Genomic DNA, 25144 nt, shown 5'->3' with positions numbered 1-25144 from the left:
TAACTGGCAAACAAATGGTTGTATACCACTCAGAATTAACTGTTCTGCGTTGTTCTATTGGTACGATTGCGACATGTCCTGTTTTTCCGAAAAAACAGGCAATCATTTACTTGGAAGTGCTTCGTGCGCGAGCAACTTATGTTGGACTTGGCTCATCTTGAAACACCCATACATATAGTCGACTGCTGTTTACTTTCGGGCTCGCACGGGTAAATCCACGATTCATCACCTGTGATAATGTCATAGACGTGTTTCGTAGCACAGCGATCGTGTTTTTGGAGCATTTCTTTCGACCAGTCGACACAAGCCTTTTCTTGCGCGATTGACAAATTGTGTGGGAACCATACGAAAAATTGTTTTTTGACGGTCAAATGATTGTGCAATATTAAATGTATGCAGGTCCCACTAATGCCTAATTTGTCGAAATCTCACGATTTAGACAACCTGGCACACAGCATCAATGGTTTTTGGAACAACAACTGATTTTGGACGACCTTCACGAAATTCGTCTTGGAGTGAACTACGACCTCGGTTGAATTCATCGATAAACACTGGTCGTTGATCGAGCTTCATCTGGATCCTTTAAGTTACTGTAAACAACACAAATTGAGCTCGTATGTCAAAATGTTCACAGTATGTATAACCTCAAAAATGTCAAGTTTTATGATAGAGCTGTCAGTTGGCAGATTGCAACACAAGGGTCCAATCCTGAAATATAAAAGGCAACCGTAAGCAATGCAAAATTAGTTAAAATTCATATTTAAGATGGTACCCAGACTTCGATATCATTTCATGTTTTGCATCCGAGAGACCTGGTCTCCGAATTCCATGTTTACATCTTTTAAACATTAAGTGACATTGCCAGGTTAGTATTTGCCTTTCGCGGTTCAGAAGTTCGATAGACACTCATATGTGTACCATATATTTTATGGCGTAACTCAGAAGGAATACATAAATACGTTTGAGGTACCCTTGTCAAAATTTTAGAAGTTGCAAGGTAGTCCTCTTGGAAGCTTAATTTTAAAAGGCATTCGCTACTTCTATTAGATGACTTTGAAGCGCTGTTATCAGGTCCGCTTTAAACAGGTCTTATGTTAGGCTAGGTTTCGTTGAAAAGTGGGTGCGGATATTAATCCTTCCCATGCCACTATGGACATACACCTCAGCCAGTAATCGGTTTATTGTGCGCTCTAAATAAGTAATCTTGAAAAAAAGTCAGGAATTCCATGGTACTCACACAATCCCTAATTGTGTTCCATACCATGTCGGGCATTGTGTCCCCACCTAAGAACCGGTATCTGTTAGCCGCGAAAGCCTGGAAATGACATTGGAAATTCTCCAACTTCTCACCATCCCCTCCCCAGACCTTACTAGTTTTCCCGCTGGGTACAAATGCAAATTTTCCCACGAACATTTCATTTAAGAACAAAGTCAAACTACTCAAAATATTGATTTATATGAAAGAAAGAAAAAATACTCAAAATATATGCCATGTGAGAACGGTTAGAGGTATAACCTTGAAATTTTAAATGGTTAGAGCTGAGGTGTTAGCAAAATGGTTTCAAGGCCCTGGGTTGCGCGGGCGCCTTTTAGCAAGCCCTTAAAGTTGGTCACCCCGATACTTCGAAAAATTGTGCGGCATTTGTGGTCAGATTTTCAAAATTCTGGAGTGTGCTCAAAAAACCCTACAGAAAACTCCGCTTGATGTGAACAACATCTTCACTGGTTTTGGGGACAGACGAGTTCTAATTTTTATTTGTTGAAATTTTGGCCGAGATTGGCATTTGTGGCTCGATTTTTATTTTTGTGCATGGTTTAGATTCCAGACGAAATTCTAAGAAAAAAAAAACGGATAGAGATATTTTTGTAATTCTTTTTGAAGAGGCTACACATATTGCTAGGTGAAAAAAATTTTTTGTATGGGTTTAGGTGCCATACGGAGTAAACAAAATTTGCCAAAATGGGCGATCTGAACTTTAGAATTTTTTAATTCGAGGGGTTTTTCTAATTTTTTAATAAGAAATTGACTATTTTGAAGTGCATATAGCACCCCTTTAGGTTGCCATTTCTTGTTCAAATTTCACTTGAAATCATCTAGAATATGTCCGCTTCACAAGGGAAGAAGAAAAAATCAAGGTATTTAAGCAAGTTGACTGAAAATACTTTTTTTTTTTGACCGCAAAATGCAAAAAATAAACTTTTTCACATTCTTGAATTCTAAGCTGTATAACATTTAACTGAACAATTAGATGCAGAAACTTTTAGCGGCAACGTTGTTTTAAATTTTGTCACGAATCCAAATCATGCATAACAATAAAGATAGAGCTACAAATGCATTCATAAATTGTAAAATTAAAATTCGTATATCCCCAAAATCAGTTAAGATATTGTACACCTAATTTTTTTTTTAGGGTTTTTGAGCCCTATCCAGAAAAAAAATTAAAAAATCAGACCACAAACGAAAATTTGGCAGCCCGAACAATTTTTAAAAATACTGAGGTGACAATCAATTGCACTCAAGCTCGCTAACACTTCAGCTCTAATTTCAAAAAGAGATATCTCTACCCGCACTTACGCGGCATCCTTTTTTTTAGTTTTTTTTTCGTTTTACTCCCAAAACTAAAAAAAAAACGCCAAAAACTGTGATTTAAGCAAAATTATTTTTTCGAATTTTTACCAAAAATTCAATGTTTAGACGATTATTTGGAAAATGGGAAAATTGGAATACGCATAAAAAATAAGGCTTTTGTCAAATATTTTATAGTTAAACGATTATTTCTAAAATGGGTGTATATGTATAAGAAAAAATGTATCCTAAGCTGTTGTTTGAGGCCGGTATCATTGCCTTACCATTTTCTTTTTTCGAATAGCGGTTCACACAAAATAGATGTGGAGTCTTTTTATACCCTCCACCATAGGATGGGGGTATACTAATTTCGTCATTCTGTTTGTAATACTTCGAATCATGCGTCTAAGACCCCATAAAGTATATATTGGGTTGCCCAAAAAGTAATTGCGGATTTTTTAAAAGAAAGTAAATGCATTTTTAATAAAACTTAGAATGAACTTTAATCAAATATACTTTTTTTACACTTTTTTTCTAAAGCAAGCTAAAAGTAACAGCTGATAACCGACAGAAGAAAGAATGCAATTACAGAGTCACAAGCTGTGAAAAATTTTGTCAACGCCGACTATATGAAAAATCCGCAATTACTTTTTGGGCAACCCAATATATTCTTGATCGCCGTGACATTTTAAGTCGAACTAGCCATGTCCGTCCGTCTGTCTGTCGAAAGCTATCTTATGAAGGAGTATAGCTAGCCGCTTAAAATTTTAATTGTAAATGGGCCAAATCGGTCCATGTTTTGATATAGCTGCCATACAAACCGATCTTGGATCTTGACGTCTTGAGCCTCTAAAGGGCGCAATTCTCATCCGATTTGGCACAAATTTTGTACAACGGCTCCTCCCATGGCCTTCAATATACGTGTGTAATATGGTCAGAATCGATCTATAGCTTGATACAGCTCCCATATAAACCGATCTCCCGATTTCGCTTCGTGAGCCCCGAAATTTGGAAATTTAGGAGAGATGTATAAGAAACTAGGCTTCCTAAGCTGTCGATTGAGGCCGGTTTCATAGCCTTACTGTTGTTTGAAATTAAATATTCATGAATAAATATTTTTCTTTAACGGTGTTCTGCTAATGCTAGTAACAAAGGGCTATTAAGTCAGTGGTTTGTGTCTCCACTAGTTAAATTCAGAATTTATCTTCACTCACATTCATATTTCCCGATAATCAAAGAGGTAGTTTAAATCAACAATATATTCGTATTATGGCTTTTTAGTTTTACCAACAAAGTCACTCAATATAGGTCAGTTCAAGTTTGTGATTTATTCATTAATGTTTTGTTTGGGAGTTATCACGAACTAAGTGATATCTCCTAAGTTGTTTTTAGTCATTAACACTGTGTCATGTTGTTAGCTGTGATAAAAACAATGCGCAGACAAATAGAGCGACGTTAACATTGGGCACGTTCCATAGAGATTCACTTTATCTTTAAAAGTGTGGAAGCAAACAGTCTCACCAAAAGATCTTGTTTAACGTTATTAACGTAATTGTGCCATATAATATCGGTGTTATCGATGTTATGGTGTCAATATAGTTGGGAAATGGCCTATAGAACAACTTAAACCCCTTTCTTGAGATGAGATGCTAGGAGAACAGATAATCAATTAATATTCAGTTTATAGATAACAAGTAAAAGCGTGCTAAGTTCGGCCAGGCCGAATCTTGGGAACCCACCATCATGCATTCTGCTAAGAATTTATACAAAATAAATTAAGTTGAAAGGCATAATTTTATTCTACATACCAAACTTCTGCCAAACCATCAAAAATTTAAGCTTCTACGATCCGAACAGGGATAAGCGAGAGACCGGTCTATATGGGAGCTAAATCAGGTTATAGACTGATTTGTACTGCACTTGGCAGAAATGATGGAAGTCATAACAGAACACCACATGCAAGATTTCAGCCAAATCGGACAACAATTGCGGTTTGTAAGAGTTCGAGAGGTCAAATCCGGAGATCGGTTTATATGGGAGCTACATCAGGTTATAGACAGATATGTACTGTACTTTGCAGAATTGATGGAAGTCATAACAGAACACCACATGAAACAATTTCGGCTTTCCGGGGTTCAAAAATTCAAATCGGGAGATTTGTTTATATGCGAGCTTTATCTAGATCTGAACTGAAATGGCCCATTTGCAATCTCGAACGACTTACATCAATCAAAATTTGAATAGGCTAGCTCTACGCGTTTCGAGGTGTTACAAACGGCATAACTAGATTAGTATGCCCCCATCCTATATTATGGGTATAAAAATATACTTACAGACTACAATTAAATACTGCTAGTACGTGTTTAAATTTTTATACCTTCCATCAAAGGATGGAGGTATACTATTTTCGTCATTTTGTTTTCGAAATATTTGTCTCCCATACCCCATAAAGTATATATATTCTTGATTGTTATGACATTCTAAGTCGATTTAGCCATGTCCACTCGTCTGTCCCTCCATCCGCCCGTTCGTCTGTCAAAGGCCCGCTAACTTTCGAAGAGTAAAGCTAGGCGCTTGAAATTCTGCAGAAATACTTCTTATTAGTGAAGGTCGGTTAGGATTGTAAATGCACCATATCGGTCCATGTTTTGATATAGCTGCCTTATGAACCGATCTTGGATCTTGACATCTTGAGCCACTAAGGGGGATATTCGTATCTGATTTGAAATTTTGCACGAGTCGTTTAGTCATGGTTTCCAACAACTGTGCTAAGTATGTTTAAAATCGATTCATAACCGGACATAGCTGTCATATAAACCGATCTGGGTTCTTGACTTGAGGGTGCAATTTTTATCCGATTTGGCTGAAATTTTGCGTGACCTGTTCCGCTATGACTTCCAACAACTGTGAAAAATATGGTTCAAATCGGTTTATAACCCGATATAGCTGCCATATAAACCGATCTGGGATCTTGACTTCTTCAGCCAGAATTGCTTCTAGGCGCAATTCTCATCCGATTTGGCAGAACTTTGTACAACGGCTTCTCCCATGACCTTTAACATACGTGTCAAATATGGTCTGAATCGATCTATAGCCTGATACAGCCCCTATATAGACCGACACATTTCCTATTCGAATGAACTGAATTATTACCCAATGACTTCTACTATGATCTCCAACATTGGATTCGATTATGGTCGGACTATAACATGATATAGCTCAAATAGCATGGCAATTATCTTCATTTATCCTTTGTAGGCCTAGATAGAGATAGCGGGAAAAGAACTCGACAAATGCAATGGAGGGTATATAAGATTCGGCCCGGCCGAACTTGGCACCCTTTCACTTGTTTTTAGTGAATGTTGAATCTCACAGGAGATTCATGATGTCGTAGAACGTACGAAAAGGATTGCTGTTGGCTAAATTAGTTGTGTAATACATACATATGTGAATCGTACTAAGTACCTATCTCTTAACATGACAAGTACAAGAGTTACCAAAAGCTACCCGTAAATTCAGGGCTTTCGACAGACAGAGATTCTACGAAAAGATGAACTGGAATCAATCGGCGCAGTTCAATGTCATGGCGTCGAATAATATACGATGTTGAGTTGGGCTTTTGAACATTTCTTCGATATGTTGGCCATTTTGTTCCGCTGTTTCCACTGCACTTAAAGACATAGCTTAAAATTCATAAAAACTATCTATGCCTGCAATCGGTTTTGTTTTTTTCTTTTTTTTTGCTTAAGAAAGAAAAACTACAAACTACAAAAATCATCTAGTTCTTGTCGACAATTTGACTTTTACCTCTAACATGTACATAGGTATATGCTTTTCAACTACCGAATTTGGGTTCATGCACCACCGCTTATTGGCCTAATAAAGGTACCACAATCATACTGCAATGACATGGAGGTTACAGATGGTCATGCCTTTTGATCGAATGATATGTGTGAATTGGTAAAATCGAATCACGCAATTCACCATGTGGATGATGTCATGGCCCTCTACACCATTTCCCATAGATGGATGTGCTATGCTTCTTCTATATGGAAGTGACCATCGATTGGTTTTCTGATTTTATTTTTCTTTGTGTAACATTTCACTTAATCCACCAACAATATAAACGTGACCTTCTCAAGACTGCAGACAGTGAGAAAGAAAATTAATTGCCCATTTAATTGTAGTTGCCCCAAAAGCACGTTCTTCAAATTCTGATGTATCTGAAATAGTTGTAAATGGCCATTTTTTATTTATTTTATTTTAATGAGTTTCATCGTCTGACCATTAAGAGGGTAACGACTGGCGAAGTGGTGTCATTACCAACACTACGTGAGTATCTCCTATGCTTGTGGGCATTTAAACACGTTAGAGCTTGTCTAAATAGTTAGGTAGCAGCAGCGATGGGGATAACCTGCGCTCCAATGATATCATCAACTATACTTTAAATAATGCAAGTTTTAGTGAAACAAATCAATTCAAGAGGTGTTTTCTAAATTTATAAATACATTTGCATATACAATTTGGATGCATGATCTAAGAAAAGGCATATGAATGAAAAATGTCCATGAACATTCCATTAAGATACAAAGGACACTTCTCTCCTATCGATTGAATTTTAAGCTCAGTGATAGGGTGCCAGGTTATTTTAAGGCCGAGAGGCTTGGTGACTGCACGTTGTAGAGAAGTTTACACCACAGTCACCAGCAGCGAGGAGGACCGTAAGAACCCCGGAACCGAATAAATACCTTTTACAGCATAACATCAATGCTAAGTGTCTTCATACGTCTGATCAATTCCGAGTGAATAAGAGATGTTTTTACCCAATCGTCATTTTTATACCCTCCCCCATAAGACAATTTCGTCATTCTGATTGTAACTACTCGAAATATTCGTCTGAGACCCCATAAAGTATATATATTCTCGATCGTCGTGAAATTTTTTGTCGATCTAGCTATGTCCGTCCGTCCGTCTGTCTGTCGAAAGCACGCTAACTTCCGAAGGAGTAAAGCTAGCCGCTTGAAATTTTGCACAAATACTTCTTATTAGTGTAGGTCGGTTGGTATTGTAAATGGGCCATATCGGTCCATGTTTTGATATAGCTGCCATATAAACCGATCTTGGGTCTTGACTTCTTGAGCCTATAGAGTGCGCAATTCTTATCCGATTGGAATGAAATTTTGCACGACGTGTTTTGTTACGATATCCAACAACTGTGCCAAGTATGGTTCAAAGCGGTCCATAACCTTATATAGCTGTCATATAAACCGATCTTGGGTCTTGACTTCTTGAGCCTCTATAGGGCGCAATTCTTATCCAATTTGAATGAATTTTGGCACGTAGTATTTTGTTATGATATCCAACAACTGTGCCAAATATGGTTCAAATCGGTTCATAACCTGATATAGCTGTCATATAAACCGATCTGGGATCTTGACTTCTTGAGCCTCTAGAGGTCGCAATTATTATCCGATTTGCCTGAAATTTTGTACGACGGATTTTCTCATGACCATTAACATACGTGTTTATTATGGTCTGAATCGGTATATAGCCCGATACAGCTCCCATATAAATCGATCTCTCTATTTTACTTCTTGAGCCCACAAAGGGCGCAATTCTTATTCGAATTGGCTGACATTTTACACAGGTCTCCAACATATAATTTAATTGTGGTCCAAACCGGACCATATCTTGATATCGCTCTAATAGCAGAGCAAATCTTTTCTTATATCTTTTTTTGCCTAAGAAGAGATGCCGGGAAAAGAACTCGACAAATGCGATCCATGGTGGAGGGTATATAAGATTCGGCCCGGCCGAATACCCTCTAACATAGTATGGTGGAAAGCCCGCTAACTTTCGAAGGAGTAAATCTAGGCCCTTGAATTTTGCACACACACTTCCTATCAGTTTAGGTCGGTTGGGATTGTAAATGGGCTCTATCGGTCTATGTTTTAATATAGCTGTCATATAAACCGAGCTTGGATCTTGAAATCTCGAGCCTCTGGAGGGCGCAATTCTTATCCGATTTGGCTGAAATTTCGCACATGTCGTTTTGGTATAACTTCCAACAACTGGTCTGAGTCGATTCAAAACTTGATATAGCTGCCATATAAACCGATCTCGGATATTGACTTATTGAGCCTTAAAAGGGCGCAATTCTCATCCGATGGCTAAAATATTGTATGAGGTGTTTCAAACCAATCTGGGATTTTGACATCTTGAGCCTCTAGACTGCGCAATTCATATTCGATTTGGCTACAATTTATCTTTATCATTAGATTCTCCAACAATACCGCCCATTTTCCACAACTGCAATTGCAGCGACTCAATATAGCTACGAAGCATTCTGTGAACGCGGTAGCTATCAACTGAGGTTCACATGATAACACTAAACACTATACAAATCGGAGCTCAGAGTTCCAAACTGTGTGGTGCTTATAGTTAACCCGTGCATGGCGAGTATGTACTACATCGGTCTATAACCTGTTATAGGTTAGGTTGTGTTTAAAAGAGGGTGTGGATATTAATCCGCCCCATGCCCCTATGGAGGCCACCGTAGCGGAGAGGTAAGAATGTCCGCCTCTGACTCTAAACACCTGATTTCGTATCCTGGTGGAAACATCAGAAAAATTTCCAGTGGCGGTCTCTCCTTCTAATGCTGGCGACATTTGTGAGTTACTTCTCCCCAAAGTGGTGTTGTACTGCGGCACTCTGTTCGGACTCGGCTACAAAAAGGAGGACCCTTATCATTGAGCATAAAACTTGAATCGGACATCACTCATGGATATGTGAGAAGTTTGCCCTCTTCCTTTGTGAAATGTTCAGGGGCAAACTCGCATTTGCATGCCACCATGGACATAAGGTTATGACAGAAATCGGCTTGTTGTGTACTCTAAATACTAAATAGTAGCCTAGAAAGGAAATCTAAGCCAGGAATTTTGTGTCGAGCAAAATTTTGTTTAACTTTTACTTCTAAAGCAACACTAATTGTCATGATTTTAAAACAGCGCTGTCTTGCCACTTCTACACATGCTATCACTTGGCGCACCTATTTTGTCCTCTGTTCATCAGCTTTGAACCATTCGTGTAGCATGAACTGCCAGATGGCTTAACAAAAGTTCCGTCAACCTGTTGTGGCTACCATACAAACCGACTTCCTAACTTGACTTGAGTCCGTATAGAGCTCATGTTTACTTTGCCAAAGCGATTATACAACCTTTAAAATTGTTATGCGAAATTAAAAAATACTCTTTCGACCCAAAAAGGACCTTTTACTACTTTTTTTATACCCTCCACCATAGGATGGGGGTATACTAATTTCGTCATTCTGTTTGTAACTCCGCGAAATATTCGTCTTAGGCCCCATTTATTATTTGATATATTCTTGATCGGCATGACATTTTAAGTCGATCTAGCCATGTCCGTCCGTCTGTCTGTCGAAACTTTCGAAGGGGTAAAGCTGTAGGTCGGTTGGGATTGTAAATGGGCCATATTGGTCCACGTTTTGATATAGCTGCCATATAAACCGATCTGGGATGTTGACTTCTTGAGCCGCTAGAGGGCACAATTCTTATCCGATTTGGCTGAAATTTTGCATGAGGTGTTTTATTATGACTTCCAACAACTATGTTGAGTAAGGTTGAAATAGGTCCATAACCTGATATAGCTGTCATACAAACCTATCTGTGGTCTTGACCTCTTGACTTCTTGAGCGTCTTGAGTGTGCAGTTCCTATCCGATTTGGATGAAATTTTGTACGACGTGTTAAGTTATGACTTCCAACAACTGTGTTAAGTATGCTTGAAATCGGTCCATAAGCTGATATAGCTGCCATATAAACCGATCTTGAATCTTGACGTCTTGCGCCACTAGATGGCGCCATTCTTATCCGATTTGGCTAAAATTTAGCATGAGGTGTTTCGGTTTGACTTCCAACAACTGTGTTAAGTATAGTTTTAATTGGTCCATAACCTGATATAGCTGCCATATAAACCGATCTTGAATCTTGACTGTTTGAGCCACTAGAGGACGCAATTCTTATCCGATTTGGCTGAAATTTTACATGACGTGTTTTTTTGTAACTTCTAACAACTGTGCTTAATATGGTTCAAATCGATCCATAACCTAATGTAGCTGCTATTTAAACCGATCTGGGTTCTTGTAATTATTATCCAATTTGGCTAAAATTTTGTGCAACATGACCTACTACATATATGTCAAATATGGTCCGAATCGATCTATAGCGTGATACAGCTCCCATATACACCGCAATTCTTACTCGAATTGACTGAAATTTTACGCAATGACTTCTACTATAGTCTCCAACATTTAAATCAATTATGGTGCGAATCGGACCATAACTTGATATTGCTCCAACATTGTAGCAATTCTTTTCTTTTTGTTTGCCTTAAGACAGATATCGGGAAAAGAACTCGACAAATGCGATCTATGGTGGAGGGTATATAAGATTCGGCCCGGCCGAACTTGGCACGCTTTTACTTGTTTTTGTATTATCTATGTGTACGCCTATGACACAGAACGCTTGGGTTCGTATCCTGGCGGGAACATTAGAAAAAATTTCCAGCGGTGGTTGTCTCCTGGCTGGAGACATTTGTAAGGTACTGTCCCATTACGGGACGCCTTCCGGGCTCATCATGTTCCTTAATGGAATGCCCATGGGAAAATTTGTATTTGCAAATTTACGAGTACTTTGAATACCAAACTCTTTCAAAATCGGATAAAATTTAAACTTAAAAAGCCAAACGTAGGAATTTAGTCCATATAAAGGGTGATTTTTTAGCTTTTGTGTTTTTGAAACTCTGGTTTTAACAGCTCACGCAGAAAGTTCATCGTGCTTGCTGATTTTTCAAGTTAATTTTTGGCTCAATGGGTACGTCAATAAGCAGAATTTTCCATTTTGGAGTGAAGATCAGCCAGAAGCATTGTAAGAGCTACCAATGCATCCAGAAAAAGTCACAGTGTGGTGCGGTTTATGGACTGGTGGCATCATTGGACCCTACTTCTTCAAAGATGATGCGAATCGTAACGTAACTGTAAATGGTGACCGCTACCGTGAGATGATATCCAACGTTTTTTTCCCAAAATACAAGAGCTTGACTTGCGGTGTCACACAGCACGCGTGACAATGGACTTATTGAGAGGCGAGTTCGGTGAACATTTTATTTCACGTTCGGGACCGGTCAATTGACCGACTAGATCGTGCGATTGAATGCTTTCAGACTATATTTTGTGGGGCTATGTTAAAGCGCATAGCCCGCTTCAATTGACGCGTTGGAAAACAAAATTGCAGTATTTATTCGTTAGATACCGGCCGAAATGTTGGAGAGAGTATGCCAAGATTGGACTAAGCCGATGTAGCATTTGAGGCGCAGTCACGGTCAACATTTGCATGAAAAAATTTTCAAACATTAAATTATTTGAACCATACTGTCGCTTTAAATAAATATTTCATGAATTTTTTTGAATTGTATGTTTTTTTTTTTTTTTGAAAAACTTTCCTATGGCTTTTAAAAATCGCCCTTTACAAACATATATGACATATTTGCCATCACTGATGACCTATATTAATAAAAAGCGTCTGTGCAAGATTTAAGGCTTTATTCCCTACTACGCTATCAAGATTTCGAGATTAAGAATTGCGCCTTGTAGGGGCTCAAGAAGCAACATCGGGCGGTCGGTTTATATGGGAGCTGTATCAAACTATTGATCAATTAAGACCATAATAGACACGTATGTTGGAGGTCATGAGAGAAGCCGTTGTACAAATCCAATGAAAATTGCACTCTCTAGAGGCTCAAGAAGTCAAGATCCCAGATGGGTTTATGTGACAGCTATATCAGGTTATGTACCGATTTGCGCCATACTTAGCACAGTTATTGGAAGTCATAACAAAACACCTCATGCAAAATTTCAGCCAAATCAGATGAGAATTGCGCGCTCTATTGGCTCAAGAAGTCAAGATCCAAGATCGGTTTATATGGCAGCTATATCAAAACATGGACCGATTTGATCCATTTACAATCCCAACCGATCTACACTAATAAAAAAAATTTGTTTATTCCTGTATTATTTGCTTTATTCCTTCGAAAGTTAGCGTGCTTTCGACAGACAGGCAGACGGAAGGACGGACATGGCTAGATCGACTTAAAATGACATAACGATCAATTTTTTTGGGCTCTCAGACGCATATTTCGAGGTGTTACAAGCAGAATGACGAAATTAGTATACCCCCATTCTATGGTGGAGGGTATAAAAAGACTTGAAGGTGAGAGAGATCTGACGTCGAAGCACTTCAGGCATGTTGGAGAAGACGGAATGAGTACGCAATGGCGACCTTCTCGAATATTGAGAGGGCATTTAACAACGAGGAGATGGACAGGCTCAGTGGACAGCCTGAGCCGCGGGGGGAGACAGAATTCGGCCGAGTTTCCCTTCTCGAAACTATGGATGCGATGGGCAGACTGAGGAGGGTTTCAGGAGACAAGTACTGGATTGGGACTATACTGCGACAAACACAACATTTCAGGGAGAGCTTTGTGCCAAAGAAAAGAAATTCTGGGAAGGGATTTACAGTTTTCGAAATCAGTTGTTGATGATGATGTTGTAGCCACACCTGTACAAGGAGGCAGCGATTCTCTTCAAGCTCAAGTTTCGGTCACCGATCGCCGCGGGAACGTTATGGCCATTGATTATTAAAAGATGCCAATAGTTCGCATTGTCACATCGAGTATCACAGGCACTCAGTATTTAAGCAAAAGCCGTTGCCGCCCGGCCTCTCACGCAGATTCTCCCTTCGATACCGCTGATTGTCCCCGATTTCAATTGCAGCTACCCCGTATACAAAGTCTTTCACTAATCGCAACCTGTAGACTCGCCCGGTAGCTCTCAGCTGAGCTTCTCGTAATGACGATGAACACCAAACAAATTGGAGCTCAGAGTTCCAACTGATGTGGTGCTTATAATCATCGCGTGCCGGGTCGAAATCAGTATGTGTATATGGCGGCCCTCAAGGCCGTGGGCTCTAGTACAGTGAGTTCAAAGTGCGTGGAGGAGTGTGTGGTATCCCTGAATAGACCTCAGTTTCACGACATAGTGATAGCATGGATTAGCGGAAACGACAGCGCCGTATTGGCGCTTAGCCCTTATCTCTTCTTGTAATTTCTTGTCATCACATATGTCTCACTTTTTTTCACAACATTTACTTTTCCAATTAACCTTTTTTATTAAATAATAAATTGTAATAAATGCAACAGAGAAATAGAATAGGAGAATATCAGTTTTCTAAACATTCATTTGTAGTTTGGAAATTTCTTCAAACTTCAAATTTTGTCATCTGACGCCAAAACGGAACGTAAAATTTTATTTTTACTGAAGTCTCCTTTCCGTTTATGGTCGACAGACGTTCGGCAATCGTTCGCATGCGTTTTCATAAAGCAAAACAAAACAGCTGACACGTTTTCCTACATTTACGGAATGTTTACGAGAGCATTACCATGCCTTATGGCGTGGTTGCTTTGGGCATGGTTGTGTTCTATTTATAAATGTACATATTGCTTTTAAAAATAAATACAATATATCCGAAAAAGTCATAAACGAATCTGTACCCTTTTATTTAGCTTTGAGTACGAATGGGACATGTACGTATGTCCCACCAGTGTAGCAAGTGTAAAAAGAAAAGTATATGATCAAATTAATTTATGGAAAAGTTACTGTCAGAGGAGACATTGGCACCAATAATACTAGAAATGTAGCTCCCTACTCTACAAAATCTTCAAAGTAGAAAACTTTTAAATTAATGAAAAAAATAATAAAACATTTTTGTGTTTGACATCTTACCAAAACGAAACCGGAAAAATACTTTCAACATGTTACGGAATTTTATACCCTCATTGGTTCTCTATCGAGTAAACACAAATTATCCAAAATCCATTACTATATGTGGATTGCAGAGAAAAAATGCAAAATGGGACATATATGTCCCATTCGTCCTTAAAGGGTTAAAAGTCGATTATGCCCTAAACCAGAAGAGAGATTACAATCCTCAACCTGGGTTTTTTTTCTTACGAAAAAAAAACGAAAAAAATTTCGAAATACCAAGATGCGCCAGGGCCATCTTGGGTTTTGAAATTTGAACGTGATCGTTTTTATACCTCAACTTAAGCCATAAAGAATTTCAAAAAATTATCATCCGGTTCTCAAATGGCAGATTTTTTCTAGTTTTTTCCGATTTTATCCCACTGTGCAATACTTGGGCAATATTTTGCCAACTTCTTACTTTAGCTAATGTCAATTTGAAATTTGTACTACATTCCAAACAACAAAATCAAGTTTTTTTCTCACCGAGAGCATCAATTAAAATAAATAGCTGCATAACACCCAAATTTGTTGAATGGCGTGTGATACAATAAAACGGCTACTTCAAGTGATTTTGATCACTCCATATTTGGTGGATGTTTAAAATTGTTGAGTTTTTTCGAAAACGACATAATTTGTGTGACTTCCTTAAAAAAGATTTGGCTAAGGCAGTCATGTAAGTAGTATGTTTAGCGCCACGTACTAATAACTGGCTTTAAGTAAAAACAAGTAACAGTGTGTTAAGTGCGAATGGGCCGAATCTTTCAAACTCTCCAGCATGCATCGGACTTATCAAGTTCTCTGAACTCTTTATAGCCAGACACTAAAAAATGATAACGGAAAGCCATAACAAGAAATCACCGTAGATTTTGTATATGCTGGGATATGAGTTGCGTCCTCTAGAGTCCCAAGAAATACATTTGGGAGATCGGTGTATATGGGAGTTATAGCAGGCTTGTGTCATTGCTTCCACTCTTTATTTGTTCTACCCATGATCTGCGATTCAAAGTGGAGTGGAGAGTTTCAAGCTCACTCCGGCTTATTCGAATCGCAGAGCATGGGCTCACCAAATATAGAGTGGGAGCAATTATACAATTGGGTGGCTGTGCGGTGTGACATTAACATGAATACTTTATGGGGTCCTTAACGAATATTTCGAGGTGTTACAAACGGAATGACGAAACTAATACACTCCCATCCTATGGTGGAGGGTATAAAAAATGAAAAAAAACCAAAACTTAGTCTTTTGAGTGTACGCCTCTCTACTCTATGCGAAATGCATGAGATACAAGTGATAAACAAAGTAAACAAATCATCTTTCCTTGCAACAAAACCTCTTTTGCTGTAAACGAAAAATTTGTAGCTTAAACAATTTTCGTTTAAAGGAAGGCACCATCCCTTACCACAGACGATGTGATTTTTTACCACAAACGAAGTGACTTTCACATCAAAAAGTGGCAATTTCACGACTTTCGTTCAACCGCGGAGGGAGCTGTTACACGAGTACCATAAAATAAGTTTGTCGCCAATAAAAAAGATTTAGTTTTCGCAAATATTTTCCAATTGTTATATCTCTTTTGCGTGTCTTATTTATTCTCAGATTTGTGTTCATAAAAGTAATGAGCATATAAATATCCATTATGGTGGCTACACGCAAAAAATAAAACATTTCAGATATTTTTACGAGAAACAAAGTACTTTAAGCGCGAAGATTTTGCTTTATTGTAACTATTTAACTTTTTGCTTAAACATATCAAACGTTAGCCACAAACGTAGTATTATCGAATGTAACTAATTTAGTTTGTCCCAAACCCTTTAGCAACTTCGCCTGCGGTAAAAGTACCTTTCTTTTGTAGTCCCAAATGATTATTCGTTTACCGGACCAATAACTCTTCCCTTGTGTCTCTTCTACTAGGGAGAGAGCGTGAGTATTTAAGCGTACATACCAGTGATGGATAAAAAGTGATGGGCAGATGGTAAGCGTGGAAATTGACAATTTTTAGAGCTTCGCCATAGGACGTACAATGACAAAAATCATTAGAGCAAAATGGACACATTTTTTGCATAATATATTTTAAAATTAAAAGAATTTACATATACACAGGTATGACGTTAAATTAACTTAAAAGTGAAGAAAATCTAGTTGAAAACCCGAATATAACGAAAATTATTGTCTGTTAAAAAAAGAAATTTTTCTCCAAGTATACTTCTTTTAGAAAAAACGTTGATTGCGATAAGGTACATCTTTTTTGCAATATATTCTTGCAAGAATTTTTGATATGTATAACATGTATTATGATCTCCTGTATTCGTCATGCTATAAATAAAACAAAAATTGCTTACGGGAGTTGTGGAGTTAAACCAACAATGTATGAGCGCTGGATATTCTTGTCGTGTGTTATTGTACCTAGCAGCCACTTGTGTGTTGCTCTTACCCATTTTGGCATTGGACATACCAACCTTAAAAATTTTCATTTTCCCACTCGACCGAGCTACTGGATATACTGAATCTTTGCTCAGTTAAAACGAAAAAAGGGGAACAAATTTATTAATGAGAATGTGTCTATACCAGTGATGAGCACACAATTGCAATTATGTGCAAGCCCATGGTATTGCTTGTGCCCATCACTGGTATAAATTTGCCCATGAACAATTCCACTAAGGAACAGGGCCAAACTTCTCACATATCAATGAGTCGAGTCCGAACGGCGAGTCTGAACGGCGCGCCACAGTGCGACACCTCGTGGAAGAGAAGTTTTTACATGGCATAGTACCTCACAAACGTTGCCAGCATTAGGGATGAAAACTATCACGGGTTTATATTCTCAAAAACTCACCCATTCTTTCTAGTAGGATAGACACAAGAGAATAATTATTGGTCCGGCAAACGAGTTATCATTTGCGGCTATCGGAACACTTTTGCAATCAAAGAGTTTTTTACAACAACAAAAGAAAGGTTGTTTTACCATAGGCAAAGCTGCTAAAGGGTTTACAATAAACAAAGTTAGTTACGTTAAAAAAGGCTGCGTTTATGTCTAGCGTTTAATATGTTGAAGAAAAACGTTAAAAGCATTTTGTTTGTCACAAAAAAAGTCCAAACATTTTATTTTTTTATGTGTACGTTAACGTAATGCTTTCCCATATTCCATTAAAGGAATTTTTCAAAACCCATATTTTATCTTATTTGTAAACTTAACATAAAGTCAATTCTTCTTCGAAACGAATTTTAACTTATTAAAGATATTGGCTTGTTTGTTTTTTTTTTTTGAGACATACAACGGAATACGAAAGGGTGACACTTACCTCGCAATTGATAGACAGGGCTGCCAACAGGTGAATTTTCGGAAAGGCTAAATCTTGACATATCACCTGAGCCAGGCACAAAATGTGGCGGCTGATTTAAGAACTGGGAAGTTGTCCATGGCACACAAAATAGCAATAAAACAGCATACCAAAACATTTTCAGCATTTGCGACTTCAATACCAAAAAGTGGTCAGACGACCACCATATCCACTTGCCGTTCATAATAAGGCTATCTCACTGTAATGTTCTTAGCCGTCTTTACTAAGTGGACAAAAATCTTAGCTTCACACAAGTCACTCTAGATTTTTACAATACATTGACCACTATTTGTAAACTAAAAGTTCTAACGTTTATTCGTTCGTTATTTCATAGACTTCGATAGTTTGAATGTTCAATAGTCCGAATAAGCGAATTTTGTATTGGCCTGAAATTGGAAGAATGAAAATAAAATTGAAACAGGTATTAAGCACATGTGGTTGCTAATGACTTTGGTTTTTAGGTTAACACCTTTTTTTATGGATGTGTTTACATTTTCTTATTAAACATGCCTATGGACGCCATGATGGTCCATTTAGAAATGGTGTCATTTTGTAAATATGGTTGAAATAACAATTTGGTTTAATATATAACGGATTTGAGAGTTTAATTTCATTAATATGACTTAATTGAGTTGACGGAAGTGAAATAGGTTAGACGTACGATTTTCATGGTCTCTAGAATTTCAATCGGACGATAGGTTCATAAGGCAGCTATATCAAAATATAGTCTGATTTAGACCAAATTTTATATATCTCGGTCTATATAGCAACTATATCTTTATATGCTCCAATCTGTACGGTATTCGAAAAAGATGTCTGTATGGCAGCTCTATCCAAATATGGACAGATCGGAGCGATATTTGGTACGAATTTACTGTACTACGGTGCAAAGGTACAGCTTTTATTTTATGATCATAAAAAACCTAATTGGAAGGGTCTTGCAAATTTACAAATCGGTTTAAAGACTTTGTGTGTTAACGAAACAGAGGCGCACGGCCAAATTGGTGACATGGCATAACGCCCAACAGTCGTAAGGCCCAAAATCAATTTTGGGCTTTATGACCGTGGTATGGATTTTATGAAAACCTATACAACAAAATACATTGTTTATTACATACTAAGTAAAAACGCGTTAAGTTCGGCCGGTTTGATCTTTGAATACCCAGTTTTCATCATAATCCGGTAAAAATGCATAATTTATGCCCCATAGCAACTATATCGAAATATGGTCCTATTTGGATCAAATTCGTCACGGATATTGAGTGGTCTAATGAGTACAAGTCATTGTTCAATTTTGTAGAACAAAATATTGATCCTTTTGGCAGCCATATCCAAATATAGACCGAGCTCAACTATATATGACACCGATGTCGAAAAGCCTAACATAAGTCACTGTGTCAAATTTCATCGAAATCGGTCAATAAATGCGCCTTTTATGGGGCCAAGACTTTAAATCGAGAGATCGGCCTATATGGCAGCTATATCCAAATCCGAACCGATCTCGTCCAAATTGAAGATGGATGTCGAAGGGCCTAACAGAACTCCCTGTCCCAAATTTCGGCGACATCGGACAATAAATGGGCAAGAAACCTTAAATCGAGTGATAGGTCTATATGGCAGCTATATCCAAATCTAGACCGATCTGAACCAAATTAAAGAGGGATGTCGAAGGGCCTAACATAACTCACTGTCCCAAATTTCGGCGAAATCGGACAATAAGTGCGCCTTTTATGAGACCAAAACTTTGGATTCAGAGATCCGCCTAACGGCAGCTATATCCAAATCTGGACCAATCTGGACCAATCTGAGCCAAATTAAAGAAGAATGTTGAAGGGCCTAACACAACTCATTGTCCCGAATTTCGGCGAAATTGAATAATAAATGCGCCTTTTATGGTCCCAAGACCTTTAATCGAGAGATCGGTCTTATGACAGCTATTTGCATGTAGTGTTTTGTTATGACTTCCAACAACTGCCAACTTAAAAGCTACGACCATCAAGATAATCTTTTTAAGTTAATTGGGCGTGATGCCCGGTCTCCACTAAAGTTCTGGAGGACGCATTAGCTAACCATGCAAAATTCATTGCCCGTTTTGTCAAGTAATTGATGATACAATGCAAGTGTTTTTTTTTTCATTAGGGGCTATTTAATTTTCGCTTTGTAATAATGAAATGGAGGCCACCGTAGCGCAGAGGTTAGCATGTCCGCCTATGACGCTGAACGCCTGAGTTCGAATCCTGGCGAGACCATCACAAAACATTTTCAGTGGTGGCTTTCCCCTCCTAATGCTGGCAACATTTGAAAGGTAATATGCCATGTAAGACTTCTCTCCGCCGTTCGGACTCGGCTATAAGAAGGAGGCCCCTTATCATTGAGCTTAAACTTGAATCGGACTGCAATCATTGATAGGTGAGAAGTTTGCCCTGTTCCTTAGTGGAATGTTCATGGGCAAAATTTGCAATTTGCAATAATGAAATGAAATAATTGGGGGTTATTTCGTAGCGCCGAAATTTTTTATCATTGGAAAACGGTCATAACACCCAATGGGCCTTATGACCGCCAAATGGGTGGTCTTAACGCCCAATTTCATTTTCTTTGTTCAGCCATCTCGTTGAGAGTTATGCGAAAGTCGAGGGAGGTTTTTGAATTCAGGAATACATTCTTCAAGGATTTAATATCTGCCTGGCTGTCTGAGAAAATATGCATGTCAATTATGGTTATGACATTCTATCTTAGCCATTTCATCACTTCATTCATTGCAAGGATCTCCGCTGGGTAAACACTACAGTGGTCGGGTATCCTTCTCGATATGACCAGTTCTAGTTCTTCAGAGTACACCCCAAAGCCCGTCTGGTCGTCTAGTTTAAAACCATCCGTATAGAAAACTATCTAACTAACAATGGATCCTATCAGGAATAGTAGTACAGTACTTTTTATCAAAAACCTGTTTAGGCAATGTGAATCCACACTGCCTTGAACACTGGGCATTGTATCAAGAATAACACAGTCTCCGCAGACGATGTTATAATTCTTCTAAGAGGTAAGGATCCGAACCAACTATGCAGAAGGCCCGAAAGGGTCTTGCATAATACTGGGCTATACCTGGTGGTCTCAATTGTAACCCAGATAGGAAGATTTCATTCAGCAGCGTGCTGACAAGGCTCGCAGATGTTGGGTACTATGTATACGGGCTGTAGCCTAGAAATGAGGCCTGAATGCGAGGATAGTCCACTGAATCTTTAGGAGCGTGATAAGAGCAATACTTACTTACGCTTCAGTAGTTTGGTGGACTGCGATGGAGAAAAACATTCCACCAAGGAACAGGGGCAAACTTCTCACATATAAATGAGTGCAGTCCGATTTAAGTTTTAAGCTTAATGATAAGGTACCTCCTTTTTATAGCCGAGTCCGAGCGCCGTGCCGAAGTGTGACACATCTTTGGAGAGATATTTTACATGGCATAGTACCTCGCAAATGTTGCCAGCATTAGGAGGGAAAAACCACCGCTGAAAATTGTTTTCTAATGGTGTCGTCAAGAGAAAAAGTGCAACATAAGGATTATACAACAGATTCAGAGAACATGTTGTCTTGACATAGGAGGAGAGATGAGTCTCCAGTGCCCCACGCCCACTAGCGCACTGGAAACTATTCTAGATATCCAACCCATATACATAGAGATTAAGTATGAGACAGCCACTACGGCTATGAGAGTCAAGGCGATGGGAGATTGGATAGAGGATGGGCGGTATAATCGACACTTGTAGTCGAGTGCGAGGCACTGCTGCCAGCGGCGCAGTCTAACCTTTCCATAATTTTTGACTGAGTTTTTTTTTATCACTAATCCAAATCATGCATTGAAATGAAAATCAAGCTATAAATGTCTTCGTAAATTGCAAAATATAAGCCAATCTCGGCCAAAATTTCAACAAATAAAAATTTAAATTCGTATATCCTCAAAACCAGTGAAGATATTGTGGACTTTTTTGTAGGGGTTTTTGAGCACTATAGCCCAAACAATTTTTCGAAATACCAAGGTAACCAATTTTAAGAGCCTGCCAAAAGGTGTCCAAACACCCTAGGGCCTTGATCTCGTTAACACCTCAGCTCTAACCATTCAAAATTTTAAAAAGATATCTCTAGCCATTTTCACGCGGCATATTTTTTATTAGTTGTTTCGACTTTCACCCACTGTGCGTCGACTCGATTATACAGCGATGGTATTACCTGCTCCTATCCTCTATCCATTCTCCTATCGCTTCAAATCTCTTATCCGCAGAGGCTGCCTCCCACTTAATCTGTACGTGTATGGATCAAAATTCTAAAATAGTCTACCGTGCCCCATGGCCCTCATCGCTGCGCCTATGCCAAGTCAAAATATTCTCTGACCCTTTGTATTATCCAAACCGAATAAGAGTTGGGTGCTTTAAGCTGATCATAGCGGCTATTAAGAAGGAGTTGTATGCCATACTAAAAGTTTTTTCAACGTAGTGTATGGCATACCGTTAATGCTCTAACCAGGATTTAGATCCAGCCGTATCCAGTGCCATAACCATAAAATGGTTTTAATTTTTTACCATCGAATTTCTGAAGTTGAATAGATTTAATAACTTGCATTTTTATTTTTTAATACTCTCGTCCGACCTTGACTTGAATCAAAAGTTGTTAATAAATAGTTGTTTATAATTTTTTTTACACCATTGCAGCAGCACGTTCATTGTCTTTTGTTTTTAGTTTTTTTTTTTATATCATAGTAGAGAATGTTTATTTGCTTTGTTGAAAAATGGGTGTTGCCCATTGCATTGAGTGGACTGTGGCTACTTCATTTCTTTGAATTCCAAATCTCTTCGGCACCATAAATCAAAGAAAAAATCCAAACAATGGACTTTTTTTCTCAGGGACGGTCCTAAATAAAGAGATTTAAAAGCAATTAAATTGTAAATTTTTGTCATTTTGAAAAGACAATCGTTTTTAATTATTGTCATCTTTGGTTTTTGTCAAGAGAGTGATGAAAGATTAGATGGTTTTAACATGTTACTAAATATTTTTATCGTATATCTAAATCGGAATGACTAATGAGATACATAAGTAAAAGCACATTAAATTGGGTTAAGTCAAATCTAAATACCGTACATCATGGTTCGTATTTGGCAAATCTTTACATGTTTTCGTCATTTAAATAACTTGGAAGAGATACTAACACTAATGAGTTTTGACCATACTTGGAAGAGTTAATAGAAGACGTCAAAGAACTCTACATGCAAAAATTTAAAAGTCCATTACTTCAGTCAAAGCTAATGAAGTTAAAATTACAAATATGCATTTGGCTTATTCTGCAAGAAGCTACAGTGAATTGGGTCCGGTTCAGGTAATATATTGGGTTGCCCAAAAAGTAATTGCGGTTTTTTTAAAAGAAAGTAATTGCATTTTTAATAAAACTTAGAATGAACTTTAATCAAATATACATTTTTTACACTTTTTTTCTAAAGCAAGCTAAAAGTTACAGCTGATAACTGACAGAAGAAAGAATGCAATTACAGAGTCACAAGCTGTGAAAAAATTTGTCAACGCCGACTATATGAAAAATCCGCAATTACTTTTTGGGCAACCCAATATAATAGGTAAAAATTAAAAAAAAGGTTTCGTTTCTATTTAAAGAAACGATATTTTGATGAATTTGTATACGAGGGCTGCTATATACATTTCTGATTTTATCTTGAAAATATCCTCCTGTGTGATTTATACACTTTTGCATGCGCTCAAGCCAATTGTCGAAGCACTTTTCCCACTCTGATTAAGACATCTCCAAAACATGGTTCTTCAACGCTTCAACAGCTTTTTCTGGCGACGTTAATTATTAACCAAGCATTTTTATCTCAATGTGCCTGCATAAAAAGGAGGCCAATGCAGCGCAAAGCAAATCTGGGTTCAAATCTTGTCGCGAACATTAGAAAACAAGTAAAAGCGTGCTAAGTTCGGCCGGGCCGAATCTTATATACCCTCCACCATGGATCGCATTTGTCGAGTTCTTTTCCCGGCATCTCTTCTTAGGCAAAAAAGGATATAAGAAAAGAGTTGCTCTGCTATTAAAACGATATCAAGATATGGTCCGGTTCGGACCACAATTATATTATATGTTGGAGACCTGTGTAAAATTTCAGCCAATTCGTATAAGAATTGCGCCCATTGGGGCTCACGAAGTAAAATAGAGAGAACGATTTATATGGGATCTGTATCGGGCTATAGACCGATTCAGACCATAATAAAAACGTTTGTTGATGGTCATGAGAGGATCCATCGTACAAAATTTCAGGCATATCGGATAATAATTGCGACCTCTAGGGGTCAAGAAGTCAAGATCCCAGATCGGTTTATATGGCAGCTATATCAGGTTATGAACCGATTTGAACCTTATTTGACACAGTTGTTGAAAGTAAAAATAAAATACGTCATGCAAAATTTCAGCCAAATCGGATAGGAATTGCGCCCTCTAGAAGCTCAAGAAGTCAAATCCCCAGATCTGTTTATATGACAGCTATATCAGGTTATGAACCGATTTGAACCATACTTGGCACAGTTGTTGGATATCATAACGAAATACTTCGTGCAAAAATTCATTCAAATCGGATAAGAATTGTGCCCTCCAGAGGGTCAAGAAGTCAAGACCCAAGATCGGTTTATATGGTAGCTATATCAGGTTATGGACCGATTTAAACCATACTTGGCACAGTTGTTGGGTATCATAACAAAACACGTCGTGCGAAATTCCATTCCAATCGGATAAGAATTGCGCCCTCTAGAGGGTCAAGAAGTCAAGACCCAAGATCGGATTGTATGCTAGCTATATCATGTTATGGACCGATTTGAACCATACTTGGCACTGTTGTTGGATATAATAAGAAAACACGTCGTGCAAAATTTTATTTCAATCGGATAAGAATTGCGCACTCTAGAGCCTTAAGAAGTCAAGACCCAAGATCGGTTTATATGGCAGTTATATCAGGTTATGGTTACCGATTTGAACCATACTTGGCACACTTGTTGGATATCATAACAAAACACGTCGTGCAAAATTTCATTCTGATCGGATAAGAATTGCGCACGCTAGAGGCTCAAGAAGTCAAGACCCAAGATCGGTTTATATGGCAGCTATATCAGGTTATGGACCGATTTCAACCATACTTGGCACAGTTGTTGGATATCATAGCAAAACACGTCATGCAAAATTTCATTCTGATCGGATAAGAATTGCGCCCTCTAGAGGCTCAAGAAGTCAAGACCCAAGATGGGTTTATATGGCAGCTATATCAAAACATGGACCGATATGGCCCATTTACAATACCAACCGACCTACACTAATAAGAA

At 38.2% G+C, this 25144-nt stretch overlaps 1 protein-coding gene across 2 annotated transcripts in view; it reads right to left on the bottom strand.

The window, feature by feature from the left end:
• The window catches only part of LOC106082387 (cadherin-23), a 118936-nt gene that overhangs the window by 54190 nt on the left and 39602 nt on the right, over positions 1–25144 (bottom strand). For both annotated transcript variants that reach the window (XM_013244855.2, XM_059367311.1), the window contains exon 2: positions 17744–18168. In XM_013244855.2, coding sequence (XP_013100309.1) covers positions 17744–17966 — 223 coding nt within the window. In that variant the 5' untranslated portion in view covers positions 17967–18168. The remainder of the gene's footprint in view (positions 1–17743; positions 18169–25144) is intronic.

Source organism: Stomoxys calcitrans, chromosome 1 (genome assembly GCF_963082655.1).
Source record: "Stomoxys calcitrans chromosome 1, idStoCalc2.1, whole genome shotgun sequence".
Taxonomy (NCBI): Eukaryota; Metazoa; Arthropoda; class Insecta; order Diptera; family Muscidae; genus Stomoxys; species Stomoxys calcitrans.
The sequence above is the reverse complement of the archived record's forward strand: the minus strand, read 5'-3'. Positions and strand labels throughout refer to the sequence as shown.